Raw genomic sequence first — 16137 nt, forward strand, 5'->3', positions numbered from 1 at the left:
CGTATAATGAGAGTGACATTCAATGAACGTCTTATACAAAGCATGGTTGTTCCTTTACCAAATGGCATTTTTACAAGAGCGAGGAGCAAGAAATAATAGTTGTTGACTTTCGTCGTCAAAGAGAACACAAGGTCTACCGCCAACTTGCCGCCAACATTTAAATATCGACAACGTTTTCTGCCTCTCTGTCGCTCGAATATGCAAGAGCGATAGAGTGGCAGATAACGATTTTCGATTCGATTTTTTGGTGCTGGCGGTAGACCCTCAGACAGCGTGGCGTCTGTTTTGCCTATAGTTCCTGTCATCCACGAGGACGCGCAGATTTGTTAAATCTAACTATGGAGCGTGGAATTAAGAGGAGTGACATCTCTTATGGTAAAACTGTTGCAAAAGTGTCCAGCTGTTAGCTATAAATAATAGTTCCAAATTTCTCCAGAGTAGCGCTAGAGTAGCTTAAGAACCTAGGCGCTATCGACGGAGTGAAGTGCGCTATCTATGATTTGATTTTTTTGTTCAAGTACTCTAGGTATTGTAGCGCCACCTATTTAAGGTTTTTTGATGACACTTTTTGGTACATGGAGATTTATTTCCTTTATCCACCTTCCGTAAATCTAACCTTTAACTTGACAATACGAGTCCAGGCATGCGTTTTCGTGAATGACACGATAGAGGTTCAAACAAAAACTTGAGATGGTTTTTGCATTTCTTATCTATACCAACGTCAGTCAAAAGTCAAACCTACAATGTATGTATAATCTGTTGCCATTGATGTATAAAAATAGAAATGCTCAAATAATTCCACTTGCACCTAATTTAAAAGCTTATTCAGATGTACTTACAAGTATTAGATCAGTAATTCAGTACCATGACAAATATTCTATCCTACGTGGGCATGAACGTGCAGTCCGAGGTGTGCCTGTGGACTATCCTTGGTCTCCTGCGAACCATTTTTGATGCAACTTTGTTTAAAGTTAACGCTAATTTGAAACAGGTATGTGTATCAATTGAAGGAAGGAGTAAGATTCATAAAAAGCAGAGAATTGGCAGTTCAACTAAAACGTTTGAATATATTCATTCAGCTTGTATTGGAATTTGGGGCGCTTAGCTCTGAAAGTGTTTAAGTGGAGACGCGGCAGACTACATCAGCAATAGCGCAACACGAAATACTAATCTAATAGTCCCGATTTTACTTTGAACCTAGGGACCAGGCTGATGTGATCAATTGAAAGAAAAGGGACGAGTTTTGCCTTCCATGATGTCAAGATATAATACAATCAGTGCCTATCACATTCACTGCCAAGAATTGTACTGAAACTGGGCGCTTGGTACCGAAAGTGTTAATAATAAAATAACCTATGTGTTGTTGTTGTGGTGTTCACAATAGGGATGATGACAAGAATTTGATAACAAAATCTAGAAAATGACCAATGTTTCACAATATATTGGACACTATAAAAATAAATGGAAAAATGAAATAATAAAAACCTCAGTTTCAAATTTTCAATATTATAGTACAGTCACGTCTAAAAACATCGACACGATCGAAGTGCCAAAAATACGTACACACGACTTATGGCTCATATTAGCGTAGTGTATATATATTTTTGGCACATTGTCTCTATTGATATTATCAGAAGTGACCGTATAGAATAGATTCACCGCCAAAATCGCAACTTTCTTAACTTCTATACTTACTTCAAGATGGTTTCTTAGTGATCATGACGTCTCGATCACTTGCTGTTTTGATAGGGGCGTTTCGTGAGTAGAGTACGGTTGTCAAACTTTGACTATTATTTTCTGACTTTTGCATTGCTTTAATGGAATGGGTCCAATAGACATTATATTGATCCTCAAAACAAACCTGATCCACTTTTCTTCTTCTTGGCATTTTGCCACGGCTCATGGGAGCCTGGGATCCGCTTGGCAACTAATCCTAAGAATTGGCGAAGGCACTAGTTTTCACAAAAGCGACTGCCATCTGACCTTCTAACCCAGAGTGTAAACAAGGCCTCATTGGGAATTAGTCCTGTTTCCTCACGATGTTTTCCTTCACCGAAAAACGACTGGTAAACATCAAATGATATTTCGTACCGAAGTTCCGAAAAACTCATTGGTACGAGCCGGGGTTTGAACTTTGAACCCGCGACTTCCGGATTGCAAGTCACACGCTCTTACCGCGCTGGTGGCTCCACCGTCGACTGATTCTATTAATAATAATAAAAAGTTATCATCTAGCCTATTATGTAAGATGAGTGTAACTTTAGGTCTATTCCGGGTTTGGGTTAGGTGCGTTCGTGCGTGTGTGAGTGCATATGTGCGTGTGGTGTGTGCGTATGTACCTGCGTGTATCCAATTATCTTAATTAGAAGTTAAATTACAAAAAAAAAACATGCTTCATAGTAGAGCAGCTTGCAAAGCTGCGAAATCATGAACGCTAAATAAAATGTTTTTTTTTTAGGTATGGCAGATGAGCATGCCAGCAGAAATATCTATGCCGGTGCAAAGAGTGCTGCGCACCATGATCTCCGGTATCATGTTGGTGCAGTGCTTCACCGTCTACATTTACCTTGCTACGTATATCGTCTTGCTGTACCCTGCTTTCCTGGTACGTACCTAATCTAGATCAGTGGCGGATTTGCAGTGTTGGCCGCCCTAGGCCCCAGGCCCTGTAGTAAACTACTAGCCGCCCCTTTCTCAGCTATATAGACTGTCGCCTCTAATGTATAGCATTAGGGCAAATCCGCCACTGATGTAAATATTAAACGTTATGGGTATTTCGGCCCGATTCGAAGAATGATTAAGACACGTTTAAGATCTTGGAAAGATCTTTAAAAGTTCGATAACTAAACGACATGTCAAAATTTACGTTTATTTCGATTCCGCTGTGATCCCAATAAGATATATCTACGATATTTCTAACGTCAAAGTGACATTGGTTGCCCGAATCGAGCTGCTTCTGTCAATTATACGACCTACAAACGATATCTAAATGAGAACTTATCTAAACCAGAACTTATCGTTATCGTATCTCATTCTTCGAATCGGGCCGTTTGCCTATTACACCTTTACATGTACAGTGTAAATGTAGAAGTCTTAAAAAAACACGTTTTTATTTTAATAATACGTTTTCGTACATCGTGCTAGGAACAATTATTTTAGAAAAAAACCTGTAGGCCACTGTTATAAATGATAAGAATAACAAAAAACCTACTTTAAAATAATGAACACGATAAGATATGTTACAAGAACGTTGCTTGCTGGTTAATTTACATCCTGCTTCGTGTAAAATAATTATGATATCCGCTTGGACAACTTTATTGATTAGGTACGTACGAGTACCTATCCAGGTGCTTTGACAATAGGATTTAGTGTTGGTTTTATACGTACTTTTCGTCTTTATTGATAAAAGTGTTTGCTACCATACTCGAATACACGTACAGTACATCTTAACCCGAAAGCCTTGATTAAAAAGGTGGTGGTAGATATCTATCACTATATTTTTACCCACAAATGCGGGTGTACTAATTTTAATGTCATGGCTAAAAAATAACATGCATGCATACATTGATATCAATAATATTCTAGAAAATATCTCATTCGAAATTACAAAGCGAATTCAATAATAACATACAATTAATTGTGACTTGTGATAAGATGTGCAATTTATAAATGATATTACACTAGTAGTAAAGAAATGCATTTTTAATATTAATCGTGTATGTCGTACATGAAATCATTGATGGAGTAATCATTTTCGAATTAGTCATACTGTCAGCTTTTTTTGAAATATTTAGTATTTAATTTCAGAATGGCGAAAGGATAGATCTAATAACTCCGTTTGCTGGCAGGAGGAGCGCCCTACTTTAGTGTTGCCATGGTTGCTGATGGCGGCGATCCGGAAGCTGCTGTGCGAACTGCTGAGGCCTTGCGCTGGGGCTGGGCACGTGCGTGCTGGTGGGCGCCGCCCGCCCGCCCTGCGTCAAGTTCGTCATCGTCAAGATTGCCTCTATCATGCCTTCCGTCTATATGTGGATGCTTGTTCTGAAGTAAGTTACCAAGTAAAACTAGTTAAATTTTTATTATTATGTCATTATCAACTTTAAAATGTTTTATTTTTATTTTGTTATTATTTATTTATTTATTATTATTTCATGGAATAAACTTATAATCTAATACAGTTTCCTGCAAAACTGTTTACACAGTTTGACTGCAGGCGCGCGATACTTAGTTTTCCTATCTTATGTAATTATTAGGGTAGGTAGTGTTATAAAATAAAAAAATAAGTGTTCCATATCTTGGTGGAATGTGTTCGAAACGAGGCTGAGAGGATAAACTTCATGCAAAAATACAATTGTGATTTATATGATATAGGTGAAGTTAATTTAATTTTGGCCTACCCGCAATCAAAACAGGCGAAGAAGCTGTATGAGATTGTTAACCTAGGTATTAAGCGTAGATAATTATTAATAAGAGTTGATTTGTTTTGCTATGTCACAATAAGGGTGACATTTTCAATTGTGAAAAAACCCTTTTTTCAATAAAGATTAAAAAAAAAAAAAAAAAAAAACCCCCAACGCAACAAAACGGATACAACTTGATGACGCATCCAAATCGGTTTACCCGTTTACATAGACACGTGCCACAGACAGTCACATATGCAAACACACACACATAGCGGTCAAATTTATAATACCTCTCTATTTGCGTCGGAGGTTTAAAATGGTAAAAGCTAGCAAAATCTTATATGATTGCATTGTTTTAGTTACTATAAGACTTTGAAAGTGGCATCAGTGTTTCAAAAGTTCCCGAAAGCTGTACCAGCGAATGATCTCGACTACGGCCTCGAGCTCGCTATACGACGGCGACGCACCAAGTCTTTACTAGGCGAAGCGCAGCTACGGAGACGATTATTATCTAACTGGTGAGTGAAATGAGTCCTTACTTCAAAATCGTAAATAATACTCGTAGTACATAGAGGACGGGAAACGAAGGGTTGCAGGCAGGGTAGATATAGACGGCCGAGCATAGTTCGCTGCGCGAGACTTGTATAGTGCATTTCTCAAACTTGCAATGAAAAAAAAACATTAGTCAGTTTGTTTTATTCGTAGGTTTACAGAGGTAAAAACCAATTACGAATCTATTACTATTTGATGGTTGAATGCCTAGACGTTGTGTCACAATTTGACGTTTTAAAACAAAAGAAGGTTGCTTTACAGGTCTAGGTTTATGAAATGCACACCTTCATTGACAAATTTACATCTTCACTCATCGTACCGGATGCGTAGTATTTCTGGACCTAATTTGAAATAATTCCTGTCAACATTTCATTGCAAGTGTGACAAAGTTGATATTTACTTAATTTTTAAATCAAAACATCAAATCAAATGCAATTTCACGGTGTGCAGTCAGGTAAAAAGTTTTCTAACGTCAGCTTTATGCTATTTTGTAGTCCTGGACGTGGATTATAATAAAATGACATTTGCCAATAGGTATCTACGCAACCTTATTGATATGGTTTTGCTTTTTGCAATACAGGTATGTAGAACGACCACAACTTTCTGATCCACCGGCGCTTGCTTCTCGTGTAACTGTTGATATGCCAAACACTGCATCAGAAACAATTGATGATCCCGATAAAAAGACAGATGCTGCCAGTACAGATATTGCTAGCAGTACTGACAATATCAAATGTTCATCAATTACAGGAACTTATGAAGATTACTTTGGTAATGAAATAACAGTGCCCCGCAACACGGATCGCATTACAGAGCAATTGGTACTGATGTTACTGAGAATAAGTGCGTATTTAAGGAACACAAAGTACGAAGGTATAGAACTGTTTGAGTCACACCAAGTTCTTGTTTCATCGTCAAATGCCATCGTCAATTTTGAAACTTGCCCGGCTCTGACAAATCAAACTGATGACAATCCACCATTAGTCGGAAGTAGTAAAGAAAATACGGCTTCCTATTTAAGACTGTATCCACAAATATTTATGAAAGGCTCATCTGATTATCAAACACTCCGAAATTTTGATTCAATTAGAACGGTTCAAAGTTCCATTATTAGTAAATTTACTGAGACTTCAGAACAGCAATCAATTGCAGCTGTAAGTAGAAAAAATACCATATTAATAAAAGAAACGTCAACAAATAGTGTACGAATGCCTAGTATTGAAAACAAAGAAAAGAAAGCTGTAAATTTAAGTGAAACGAATAAAGAACAACAATTGAAACAGGAATCTAAAATAAATGTTGGCGAAAAAGTAGTGAAAATAAAATCACACGAGTGTATCAGACCTAAAAGTGATTTGTCAGTTGATTCGAAGAATAGTTTGTGTGCCCTTATTACTAAAATGCAGTCACAATTAGCAGAAATTATGTCTTGTAGACAAAACAGTCTAATAAATGAGGATTCAATACAATATCCAAATTCTTCATATGAAAGTAGTAAGGCCGAAAAGGGTAATAATAATAAAGGAAAATAGGTAAACAATAAAACTATGAACGCAATAAAGCTCACACATTTTATTATTAACAATATTTTCCTAACACTGATGCCAATTTCTTTCTACGGCTGACAAATAGTATGTTCTACAGCTTTGGTCGGATCTAAATACAATACCCTATAATTATATTCGTTCGGGTTTATCAAATTAAATTGATACATTGGCAATTTGTTTGTTATTATCCAGGCCATTTGTGGTACCTCATGATCTAATCGCAAATCATTAGGAAACACTAATGTGTTACTGCTTTGGGCCACAATTCCAAGGTTGGCATCTTCGTATGGTTTCCGAGTATCCCAACAACCAATACTGTCCTGAGAAACAAGGTTAAAGATCATGACGCCATTGCGATCGATGACAGATGCCGAGACTTGCCCTATTGGGCCTCTGCTTTTACCCAAAAGTTTAAATTCATCCACTGAGTCACTAACACGCAAAGGATCACGTATTACCGATGTCATCACAACAAACTCCAAAGAACTAGACATTGCGTGGTAATATAGAGGTCTATCTCCTTCATGTAGTTTGCCTAAGGACATTCCAAAAACGCCATCGGACCATTGGAAATTTACTCCATGTAAAGTGTAATTGGACAATAATGGTTCCGGATAAAAAGTATAGTGGCTAAATCTCCAGAATGATTCATCAGAACTTCTGAATACGATAAGTCCATAACGCCGTGCATCAGCGACGTACAAATGGAGATCTCTACAGAGAGGGTCTCTGGAGTCAACCACTATATTAGTAATCAAGGAATCCTGAAGTACATATTCTGCTGGAATTGGGTAACGCGCTAGTACAGTATCAGTTTCAAGATCAATGGCGAATATAGTCGGCGGACAGATCTGGCGAGGAGTTTCAAAACCTTCAACTTGTCCGGCATCTAGCACCCACATGATGCCGCAATGATCGACGGCCATTCGGAATACGGATGTGAATCCATTACAGTTATCTAAAACAAAAAGAAAAATAGTTTTATTAAATTACTGACTGTAATTTTCAACATTCTATGCTATTCGCGCTTTATCGTAATGGGTCAATTTCCATACACAAAATAATTTTAACTACGCTCAATATAAAAGATGCGTTTTTTACTGAAAACTGTTTTGTATTTAAGGTAAAAAGTTACGTTTACATTTAGTGTATTCATCTCTAACTGCCCTCAATAACACAAGGTTATTCTGAAAATTTTATTAGATATTCTTGTTTCCTTTGAGTAATTAACCCTATAATTAACCCTATTTCTGTAAATTAATGATTCGGAATCTGAGTATACCTATGCCTGTAATTACTGTATATTACTAATTAGTCTAATTACTTTTAAAGTGCCATATATTTTTATTGTAGAGTCGGCAATTGTGATATCCCTTATCCACCTCTTCCTCCTATAATGCCTGCGGAGCAACCCTATAATTAAGTCAATCAATGGCCAATTAATATTACCCATTACTTAGGAAGAAAAAGAAGACAATGGCCAATAAATATTCGGTTTAAAGACATTTATTCTCATAAGAACAGAACATATTACCCAGTCTAAATCACATACCCGCATTATGCCAGTCCCAGTTGGGGTATGGTTTCAAAAGCGGCGATTCATTAGAGCCCACGACCGGTACCGACGACAGCGTCACCGGCACGCCCTTCTTCCATGCAGGCGTGCTGACGAACACGCGGTCCTTCCACCGCTCCACGCCCAGGGTTATTACATTCGTTTGGTTGAACCGCCTAGAAAATGTATGTCATACATCGACAACTAGTTTGGTTATGTGTACGAGTATATTGCGTAAGTAATCAGCTTAGTCTTTGTTCGAGCTGATACATATCGCTGCGGAATGTATGGAAATCGAATTCGTTGATCAAGAAGTAAATTGTACCGTTGCAGCGGTTAGGTAAGCGGTTACAATACAGTGGTTAAATAAATAAATAAATAGAAAACACCCAGGGGCCGATTTTTGAATTTGGAGTGCTCGATTTCGTGTAATTCCCTTCAATTTATCTCCACTACTAGGCATTTCAATTCTACTAATATAATTGAAAACAAGTGGTCAATACCACTAGATTCCCAATTTCTATTGCTCGTATTTCTGAAATATTTTTTGGCGTTTTCCACAGATTTGCGAGTGAGTGTTCGAAATTCAAAAATCAGCCCTCAGGACTCAGGAACAAATATCTGTGTTCATCACAAAAATAAATGCCCGTCCCAGGATTTGAACCCGGGACCATCGTCTTCATAGACGGGGTCACTATCACTACCCACTAGGCCAGACCGGTCGTCAAATAAATAGTAAGTTTATTAATGTAATTATCTATAAATAGATAAACCGGCCAAGAACGTGTCGGGCCACGCATAATGAAGGGCTCCTACATATTTATTACATTAATCCTTATGTATTATTATACACACATAATATTTTAGGTTAATTTCGGAGCGATTGTTTCCAAAAGTATTTACTGATTCAAAAAACGTTTTTTTACAATTTTGATGTTATTTTTTAAGACCAGTCGATACACATACATTCCAAATTTTGTTAAAATACAATCTTATACTTTCCGTGTATCTCGAGTATATCTTATAGTTTCCGTTCCGAATAATCGCTGTGACATACCGACAGACAGGCGGACGGACAGGACAGACGACATGACGAAACTACAAGTGTTATTTGAAATGCAGCAATTTACCATCGTACTTATGCCTCTGATTGTACGAGTACTTACCCACGGTCGATAGCAGCTTGTCTATCCTGTAAATTTTCATATTCGAAGTCGATTTGCTTCCAGCGGAACAGGGTGCCTATACCCTTGGCCTTCCGGGGGGCAGTGTAACCGTCGTCACTGGCATAGCCACTGCCCACCACACCAGTTAGCAGTACTATCAGCAGTAGCGTGCCTCCCTTCATCTGGAATATTATAGTAACCTTTTAAAAATTTTAGATATACTCGTAGGTATTTTTAGGGTTCCGTAGCCAAATGGCAAAAAACGGAACCCTTATAGATTCGTCATGTCCGTCTGTCTGTCCGATTATGTCACAGCCACTTTTTTCCGAAACTATAAGAGCTATACTGTTCAAACTTGGTAAGTAGATGTATTCTATGAACCGCATTAAGATGTTTACACAAAAATAGAAAAAAAAACAATAAACTTTGAGGGTTCCCCATACTTAGAACTGATACTCAAAAAATCTTTTTTCATCAAACCCATACGTGTGGGGTATCTATTCTATGGATAGGTCTTTAAAAATGATATTGAGGTTTCTAATATCATTTTTTTGTAAACTGAATAGTTTGCGCGAGAGACACTTCCAAAGTGGTAAAATGTGTCCCCCCCCCCCCCTGAATGAAAAATGTAAAAAAAATATATGATATACATTACCATGCAAACTTCCACCGAAAATTGGTTTGAACCAGATCTAGTAAGTAGTTTTTTTTAATACGTCATAAATGGTACGGAACCGTTCATGGGCGAGTCCGACTCGCACTTGGCCGCTTTTTTTAATCCTCCAATCTCATTCGACAATCAAAAAAAATTAAAGATTATTTTACAAACATGAACACTTATTAACGTAAATTTGTGGTGTTAAACGTTGTGGTGAACTACTTCGTAACGCAACTCGTGCAATTCGGCCATAGCCACTAAGTTAGTATCCGTGTATAGTGGGGTTTTGGTCCGCCGTTAACAAACTTGGCACGGATAGATTTTTCATGTCTAAATGATTGTGTTAAATATCTATTACTCTACCGTTCATCTGAAATGTTTGTAGTTTCAGCTATCTCACGAACTCTGACTCTCCGGTCATTTAATACCATGCCATGGATTTTAGTCACTATCGCTGGTGCAATGACCTCAACAGGTCTTCAGAATTTTTCGTACTCGTACGACCATATCCAAAACCCGTAAACCAATTGCGAATCATTTCAATCGACGGAGCAGATTCTGCGTAATATTTTAAGACATTTTTTGTTTCCGCATTGGTATTTTTTTGGAGAAAATAAGTTAAATCAAAATTCCAAGCTTGTTTTTTTGTATATTTGCAAGAAATGAAGCGGTAATAAGTTAATAAAAAGTACAAATATATATTTAAACCGAGTTTTATTTGAATAAAACGTCAGTAGTACAACTTTTTGACTTCTGAGCGATATTTCTATGAGATGGCTTCATTTTAGGGGCATAGTGTTATAAACATTTATCGTGTGAAATTTAATTAGCTTTCACTTCGCCTTACACAATATTCATATTACTCGTAAATCCGCATCGCATACTTTTTCCTATGCCGTCAGATCCGTGGTCCCCGAAGCTCAAATTTTAAGACACGTATTTAAACAGGGATCCCAGAAATTTTAGGTGTCAAATTTGATTACTGTCACTATTTAATGAACCCCATTTAAGAAATAAAATCTGTTTTTAGAATCACATTATTTAGCCCTAAATTTTTTAGGGTTCCGTAGCCAAATGGCAAAAAACGGAACCCTTATAGATTCGTCATGTCCGTCGGTCTGTCCGTTTATGTCACAGCCACTTTTTTCCGAAACTATAAGAACTATACTATTCAAACTTGGTAATTAGATGTATTCTATGAACCGCATTAAGATTTTCACACAAAAATAGAAAAAAAAACAATAAAATTTGGGGGTTCCCCATACTTAGAACTGAAACTCAAAATATTTTTTTTTATTAAACCCGTACGTGTGTGGTATATTGGATAGGTCTTCAAAAATGATATTGAGGTTTCTAATATTTTTTTTATAAACTGAATAGTTTGCGCGAGAGACACTTCCAAAGTGGTAAAATGTGTGTCCCCCCCCCCCTGTGACTTCTAAAATAAGAGAATGATAAACCCAAAAAAAAATATGATGTACATTACCATGCAAACTTTCACCGAAAATTGGTTTGAACGAGATCTAGTAAGTAGTTTTTTTTAATACGTCATAAAATTAAAAAAAAAAATTCATCAAACCCATACGTGTAGGGTATCTATGGATAGGTCTTCAAAAATGATATTGAGGTTTCTAATATTTTTTTTATAAACTGAATAGTTTGCGCGAGAGACACTTCCAAAGTGGTAAAATGTGTGTCCCCCCCCCCCTGTGACTTCTAAAATAAGAGAATGATAAACCCAAAAAAAAATATGATGTACATTACCATGCAAACTTTCACCGAAAATTGGTTTGAACGAGATCTAGTAAGTAGTTTTTTTTAATACGTCATAAAATTAAAAAAAAAATTCATCAAACCCATACGTGTAGGGTATCTATGGATAGGTCTTCAAAAATGATATAGACGTTTATAACATCATTTTTTTCTAAACCTAATAGTTTGCGCGAGGGGCACTTCCAAAGTGGTAAAATGTGCTCCCCCCCCCTGTAACTTCTAAAATAACAGAATGATAAAACTAAAAAAATATATGATATACATTACCATGCAAACTTCCACCGAAAATTGGTTTGAACGAGATCTAGTAAGTAGTTTTTTAATACGTCCTAAAATTAAAAAAAAAAAGATTTTTCATCAAACCCATACGTGTAGGGTATTTATGGATAGGTCTTCAAAAATGATATTGAGGTTTCTAATATAATTTTTTTCTAAACTGAATAGTTTGCGCGAGAGACACTTCCAAAGTGGTAAAATGTGTGTCCCCCCCCCGTGACTTCTAAAATAAGAGAATGATAAACCCAAAAAAAAATGATGTACATTACCATGCAAACTTTCACCAAAAATTGGTTTGAACGAGATCTAGTAAGTATTTTTTTTAATACGTCAGAAAATTTAAAAAAAAAAATTTGATCAAACCCATACGTGTGGGGTATCTATGGATAGGTCTTCAAAAATGATATTGACGTTTATAACATCATTTTTTTCTAAACTTAATAGTTTGCGCGAGGGGCACTTCCTAAGTGGTAAAATGTGCCCCCCCCCCCCCCCTGTAACTTCTAAAATAACAGAATGATAAAACTAAAAAAATATATGATATACATTACCATGCAAACTTCCACCGAAAATTGGTTTGAACGAGATCTAGTAAGTAGTTTTTTTAATACGGTTTAAATGGTACGGAACCCTTCATGGGCGAGTCCGACTCGCACTAGGCCGCTTTTATTGTCCGTGAATTTTATTAACTCTGTACTGCATAGCACTCGTGTTCTAATTGTGGATCTACTGATGTCTATTTTATTGAAATCCGCTCAATAGTTTCGGCGCTAGAAGAAAAAATATGATTTAATATTCGTAGTTCTCTCAAGGCGGCTGTATTGATTTTTTTTTAATAGAACAATTGAAAATAGGTTTTGAAGGGCAAGAGGAATCTACCGATACGTCATTTAAAAAATAGGTCCAGTGTCCTGCGCTACAGGATGTATGTACTGAGTCATCAGTACTTATACCCATAACCCTACTTTCTGGTTAAGTCGCAGTTAAGTAAAATATTGATATTGGGGTAGATCATGTATAGTTAAAAGTGGAATTCATATTCTTCCAAATTTCATTTTAAGAGAATATCTCCTGAAAGAGTAGAAGCGCTAAATCTGGGTTCAACAAGTAATATTTATAGCAAGATGTATTTTTTCCGCAAAGATGTCTAGGACTATTTTGTGTAGAATTTAATAAGTTTGAATGTTGCCTTACACGATATTTTCGTAAAGAACTTAGATTTTGAGTGAAACGCGTGCTTCTCCTGGATGGTACACATTTTCCAAGATGGCTGCGATTCCTCGAGGACCCTTTAATTTATACCTATACATACAAAATTTCATGACTGTTCCATAGATTTCGAGGTTCGTCCTAATCCGATTGGGTTAGTCCTAATCCGATTGTGCTATTGGAAATCTATGACAACCGGACACAATTCAAATTTTATGGATATAAAATATTTTATCTTATACAACCATAGTAATGATGTCATACTCTAAGTTTACACTTTTTCGCGATTTAAAAAAAAATGGAAAAAAATTGCTTACGTATAAGTACCGAATCGGTTATCGATTTAGCCCACTTTACAAATTTTGAAATGTTATTATTTGTTACACCATAAGGATTAAGGACACTTACACATTCTTTGAGTTGAGAGAATTATTTAACTAAAATATTCCTATATGGCACCTAATTCTTACGTCTTTTACTCCATAATATTTTTCCCTTCCTCTTCTGAGAGCCCTATGTCCCTGAGGGGGACATCAGGATACATCATCATCATATTATTGTACCTATTTGTAAACCTCCATACAGTGCTAGCAGTTAGTTGCCGTAATCTCGGCGTGCCTACCTATTTTCTTTAAGCCGCAAGCGTAAGATAATTAGCTAGGAATTAGCCAAGACGATTATTTCAACTAATAGAAACTTAAGGTACACCATAAATGGCCAGTAATTTAACAATTACAGTAGTTCCTCATAGTGTGGCTTTAGGTACGACGTTTTTTAACATTACCCACCCACCTCTGCAGGCTCTGCCAAAGGCCACAGGCTAGCTTCAGGTCCATCAGATTTAAACGGAATACATATATTATAAAAACATACACACACACACACATATATACATTATGGTTTTATTTTTGTTTATAGTATATGTATTTATCGTTTGATGTGATTAACCTTCCATTTCTATATTTATACATACATATATAACTGAAGATTACCAAATTCCGTAGGTACATTATACATAATTAAGATTGTCCTTCAGCAAAAGGACGACCGGTGGACACTGGCAGGTCAATTCATAGTAGCTCAGGTAGCACGATCGATGCATTTTATGACACTCAGGACAGAAATAAAATATTCGTCTTTTTCTAAAATATTAAGATTTGCCAAAGTGCGAGAAAGACTTCGGCCACTATGTCGATCGTATTTCCTGCTGATACCTACTTATCACAATATTAACCAGTGACTTAATTAACTACTGATCTGAATTTCGTGGTCATATCGAGTTGTGGTTTAAGTGTCATATGAACAATAAGTGACAGAAGCAAGGTTATAAAAATATAAATTGAAACGAAACATATACATATTTAAAAACATGTCAATGCGTCCTACAGGTTTCCCTTTTTGTTTATTTAAAGTTACCACGTTGTAGCTGTAGGTACGATTATTTGTAGTTACTTAGATGGTTCGTATTGGCTCTATTCTCAGCAAATAATTAAATAAGGTGTGTGTGCTTTTTTGAAAATGTTTTTAATTTACTATTTATATAAATCCGTAGACTTTTCTTTGTTGTCTTCTTAACACATATATTAGTAAAATACGAATAATAACAACAATTTTCCACGTTCTTTTCCACAATCAAAAAAATGTAGGTACCCTTAATATTTAATTATCAGAAATGATAATTTATTTATTTATTGACGTTTGCCAACAGGTGCAATACAAAAATACTTATAAATGACAAGTTATAAAATAATACTGATTGAGTATTCACTCAATTACAGGCAACCACGGCATGCCTGTAAAAGCTGTTGCTTACATAATATATAATGTTTTTTTATTATAAAAAAAGGTAACGCTGGAATTAGTAGAATACAATGCAGCGTGAGTGTTAATTGGTAGCAGATAATTTTAAAGGAGGGACCCCCTTTGTTTAACAATTACAGTAATTAATTTTCACATTGTAACGCGTTTATATCATTGAAAGTAATATTATTTTTAAGTAAACATTCCTTTTTTCATATTACTGTACTTAAATAGTTTTCACTTTGCTTGTATGTTTCTTACCTTCTTATATCCTCAAGGGAACTGGTAGCACACGTCTGTCCATCAGGTGGTGTGGCTCCTTTATGAATGCTACAGCCACGGTCACCCGACTGTATAGCCGGCGGGTGGATATTTAACACACGTTGATCAGCAACTTCTTTATTAGGTGTCTGTATGTAAAAAAAGTAACGAAACTTGTCTATTTAACACGCTAATGATGATTGACGAAGAATGGTTCATTCATCTATTAATTTTATTTGTTGTTAGGCTTTTACAACATTTGCGTAGGTATTTAAATACTTTTTTGTGGTTTAATGGTTTAAGTAGACTTGACCAACTGTATCCACTACACTAAAGACACCACCCGTCATTGTATTCCGTGACCACAGTTAGTGCAACCTAACTGAAACGTCGGATTAAAGGTAAAATAATGAAATTTAATCGCGGTAGACGCTTTAATGACCTTAAATATATATTTATTCACTAGACTACTGCTAAGTCTAAGTAGTACTGATATCAAAGTTTTTGTTCAGAGATATTGTTTCATCAAAATCACTCGTTTTTTTTCCTTCCATGGACCCCGGACGGACGGACGGACACTCCTATCGGCTTCTAATAACCCTATCGGCTTTAGCCATGTCAGGCAAATAAGAGTCAAATTCGCATGTCTAAAATGTATCGAACGATAAGAAAAAAAAAATTTAAGGCCCACTTGCACTATTCCACTAACCCGAGGTTAACCGGTTAAACCTGCAGTTACCATATTTACCAGTACAATTTGACACTAGGTTAACGGTTTAACCGCTTAACCCCGGGTTGGTGGGATGGTGCAATTGGGCCTAAGTATAATAATTATTTTAGCTCCTTATACACGGGGTTGCAATACGTTTTTTATTAATTTGCCGCCATTTTATGTTTTCAATAGCCCGGATGAATGGACTTTGAAAAGAGGCATGCT

General features: G+C 36.3%; 2 protein-coding genes across 2 annotated transcripts; one reads left to right on the forward strand and one right to left on the reverse strand.

Annotated features, from left to right (window-relative positions):
* The first annotated feature begins 612 nt into the window (after window positions 1-612).
* LOC133522170 (uncharacterized) lies at window positions 613-6521 on the forward strand. The gene is given in 6 exon segments (XM_061857398.1): window positions 613-991; window positions 2459-2605; window positions 3849-3920; window positions 3922-4046; window positions 4763-4921; window positions 5536-6521. Coding segments are annotated over 6 exon segments (1581 nt in total). The 5' UTR covers window positions 613-865; the 3' UTR covers window positions 6488-6521.
* Window positions 6509-15314, reverse strand: LOC133522176 (protein yellow-like). Its single transcript, XM_061857406.1, has 4 exons — window positions 15201-15314; window positions 9224-9405; window positions 8055-8233; window positions 6509-7460 (listed from the first exon to the last, which is right to left on the reverse strand). The coding sequence occupies exons 2-4, from the start codon at window positions 9403-9405 to the stop codon at window positions 6571-6573; spliced, it is 1251 nt and encodes a 416-aa protein (XP_061713390.1). The 5' UTR covers window positions 15201-15314; the 3' UTR covers window positions 6509-6570.
* Window positions 15315-16137: the final 823 nt, after the last annotated feature.

Source organism: Cydia pomonella, chromosome 10 (genome assembly GCF_033807575.1).
Source record: "Cydia pomonella isolate Wapato2018A chromosome 10, ilCydPomo1, whole genome shotgun sequence".
NCBI lineage: Eukaryota > Metazoa > Arthropoda > Insecta > Lepidoptera > Tortricidae > Cydia > Cydia pomonella.

Bases quoted from the DNA above. Each gene is read 5' to 3' on its own strand.
- LOC133522176 (XM_061857406.1), bottom strand. From the start codon at position 9,405: ATGAAGGGAGGCACGCTACTGCTGATAGTACTGCTAACTGGTGTGGTG. The intron at 8,234-9,223 runs GTAAGTACTCGT...TACATTTTCTAG, and splicing joins CAAGCTGCTATCGACCGTGG to GCGGTTCAACCAAACGAATG. The intron at 7,461-8,054 runs GTATGTGATTTA...TTTTTGTTTTAG, and splicing joins CTGGGACTGGCATAATGCGG to ATAACTGTAATGGATTCACA.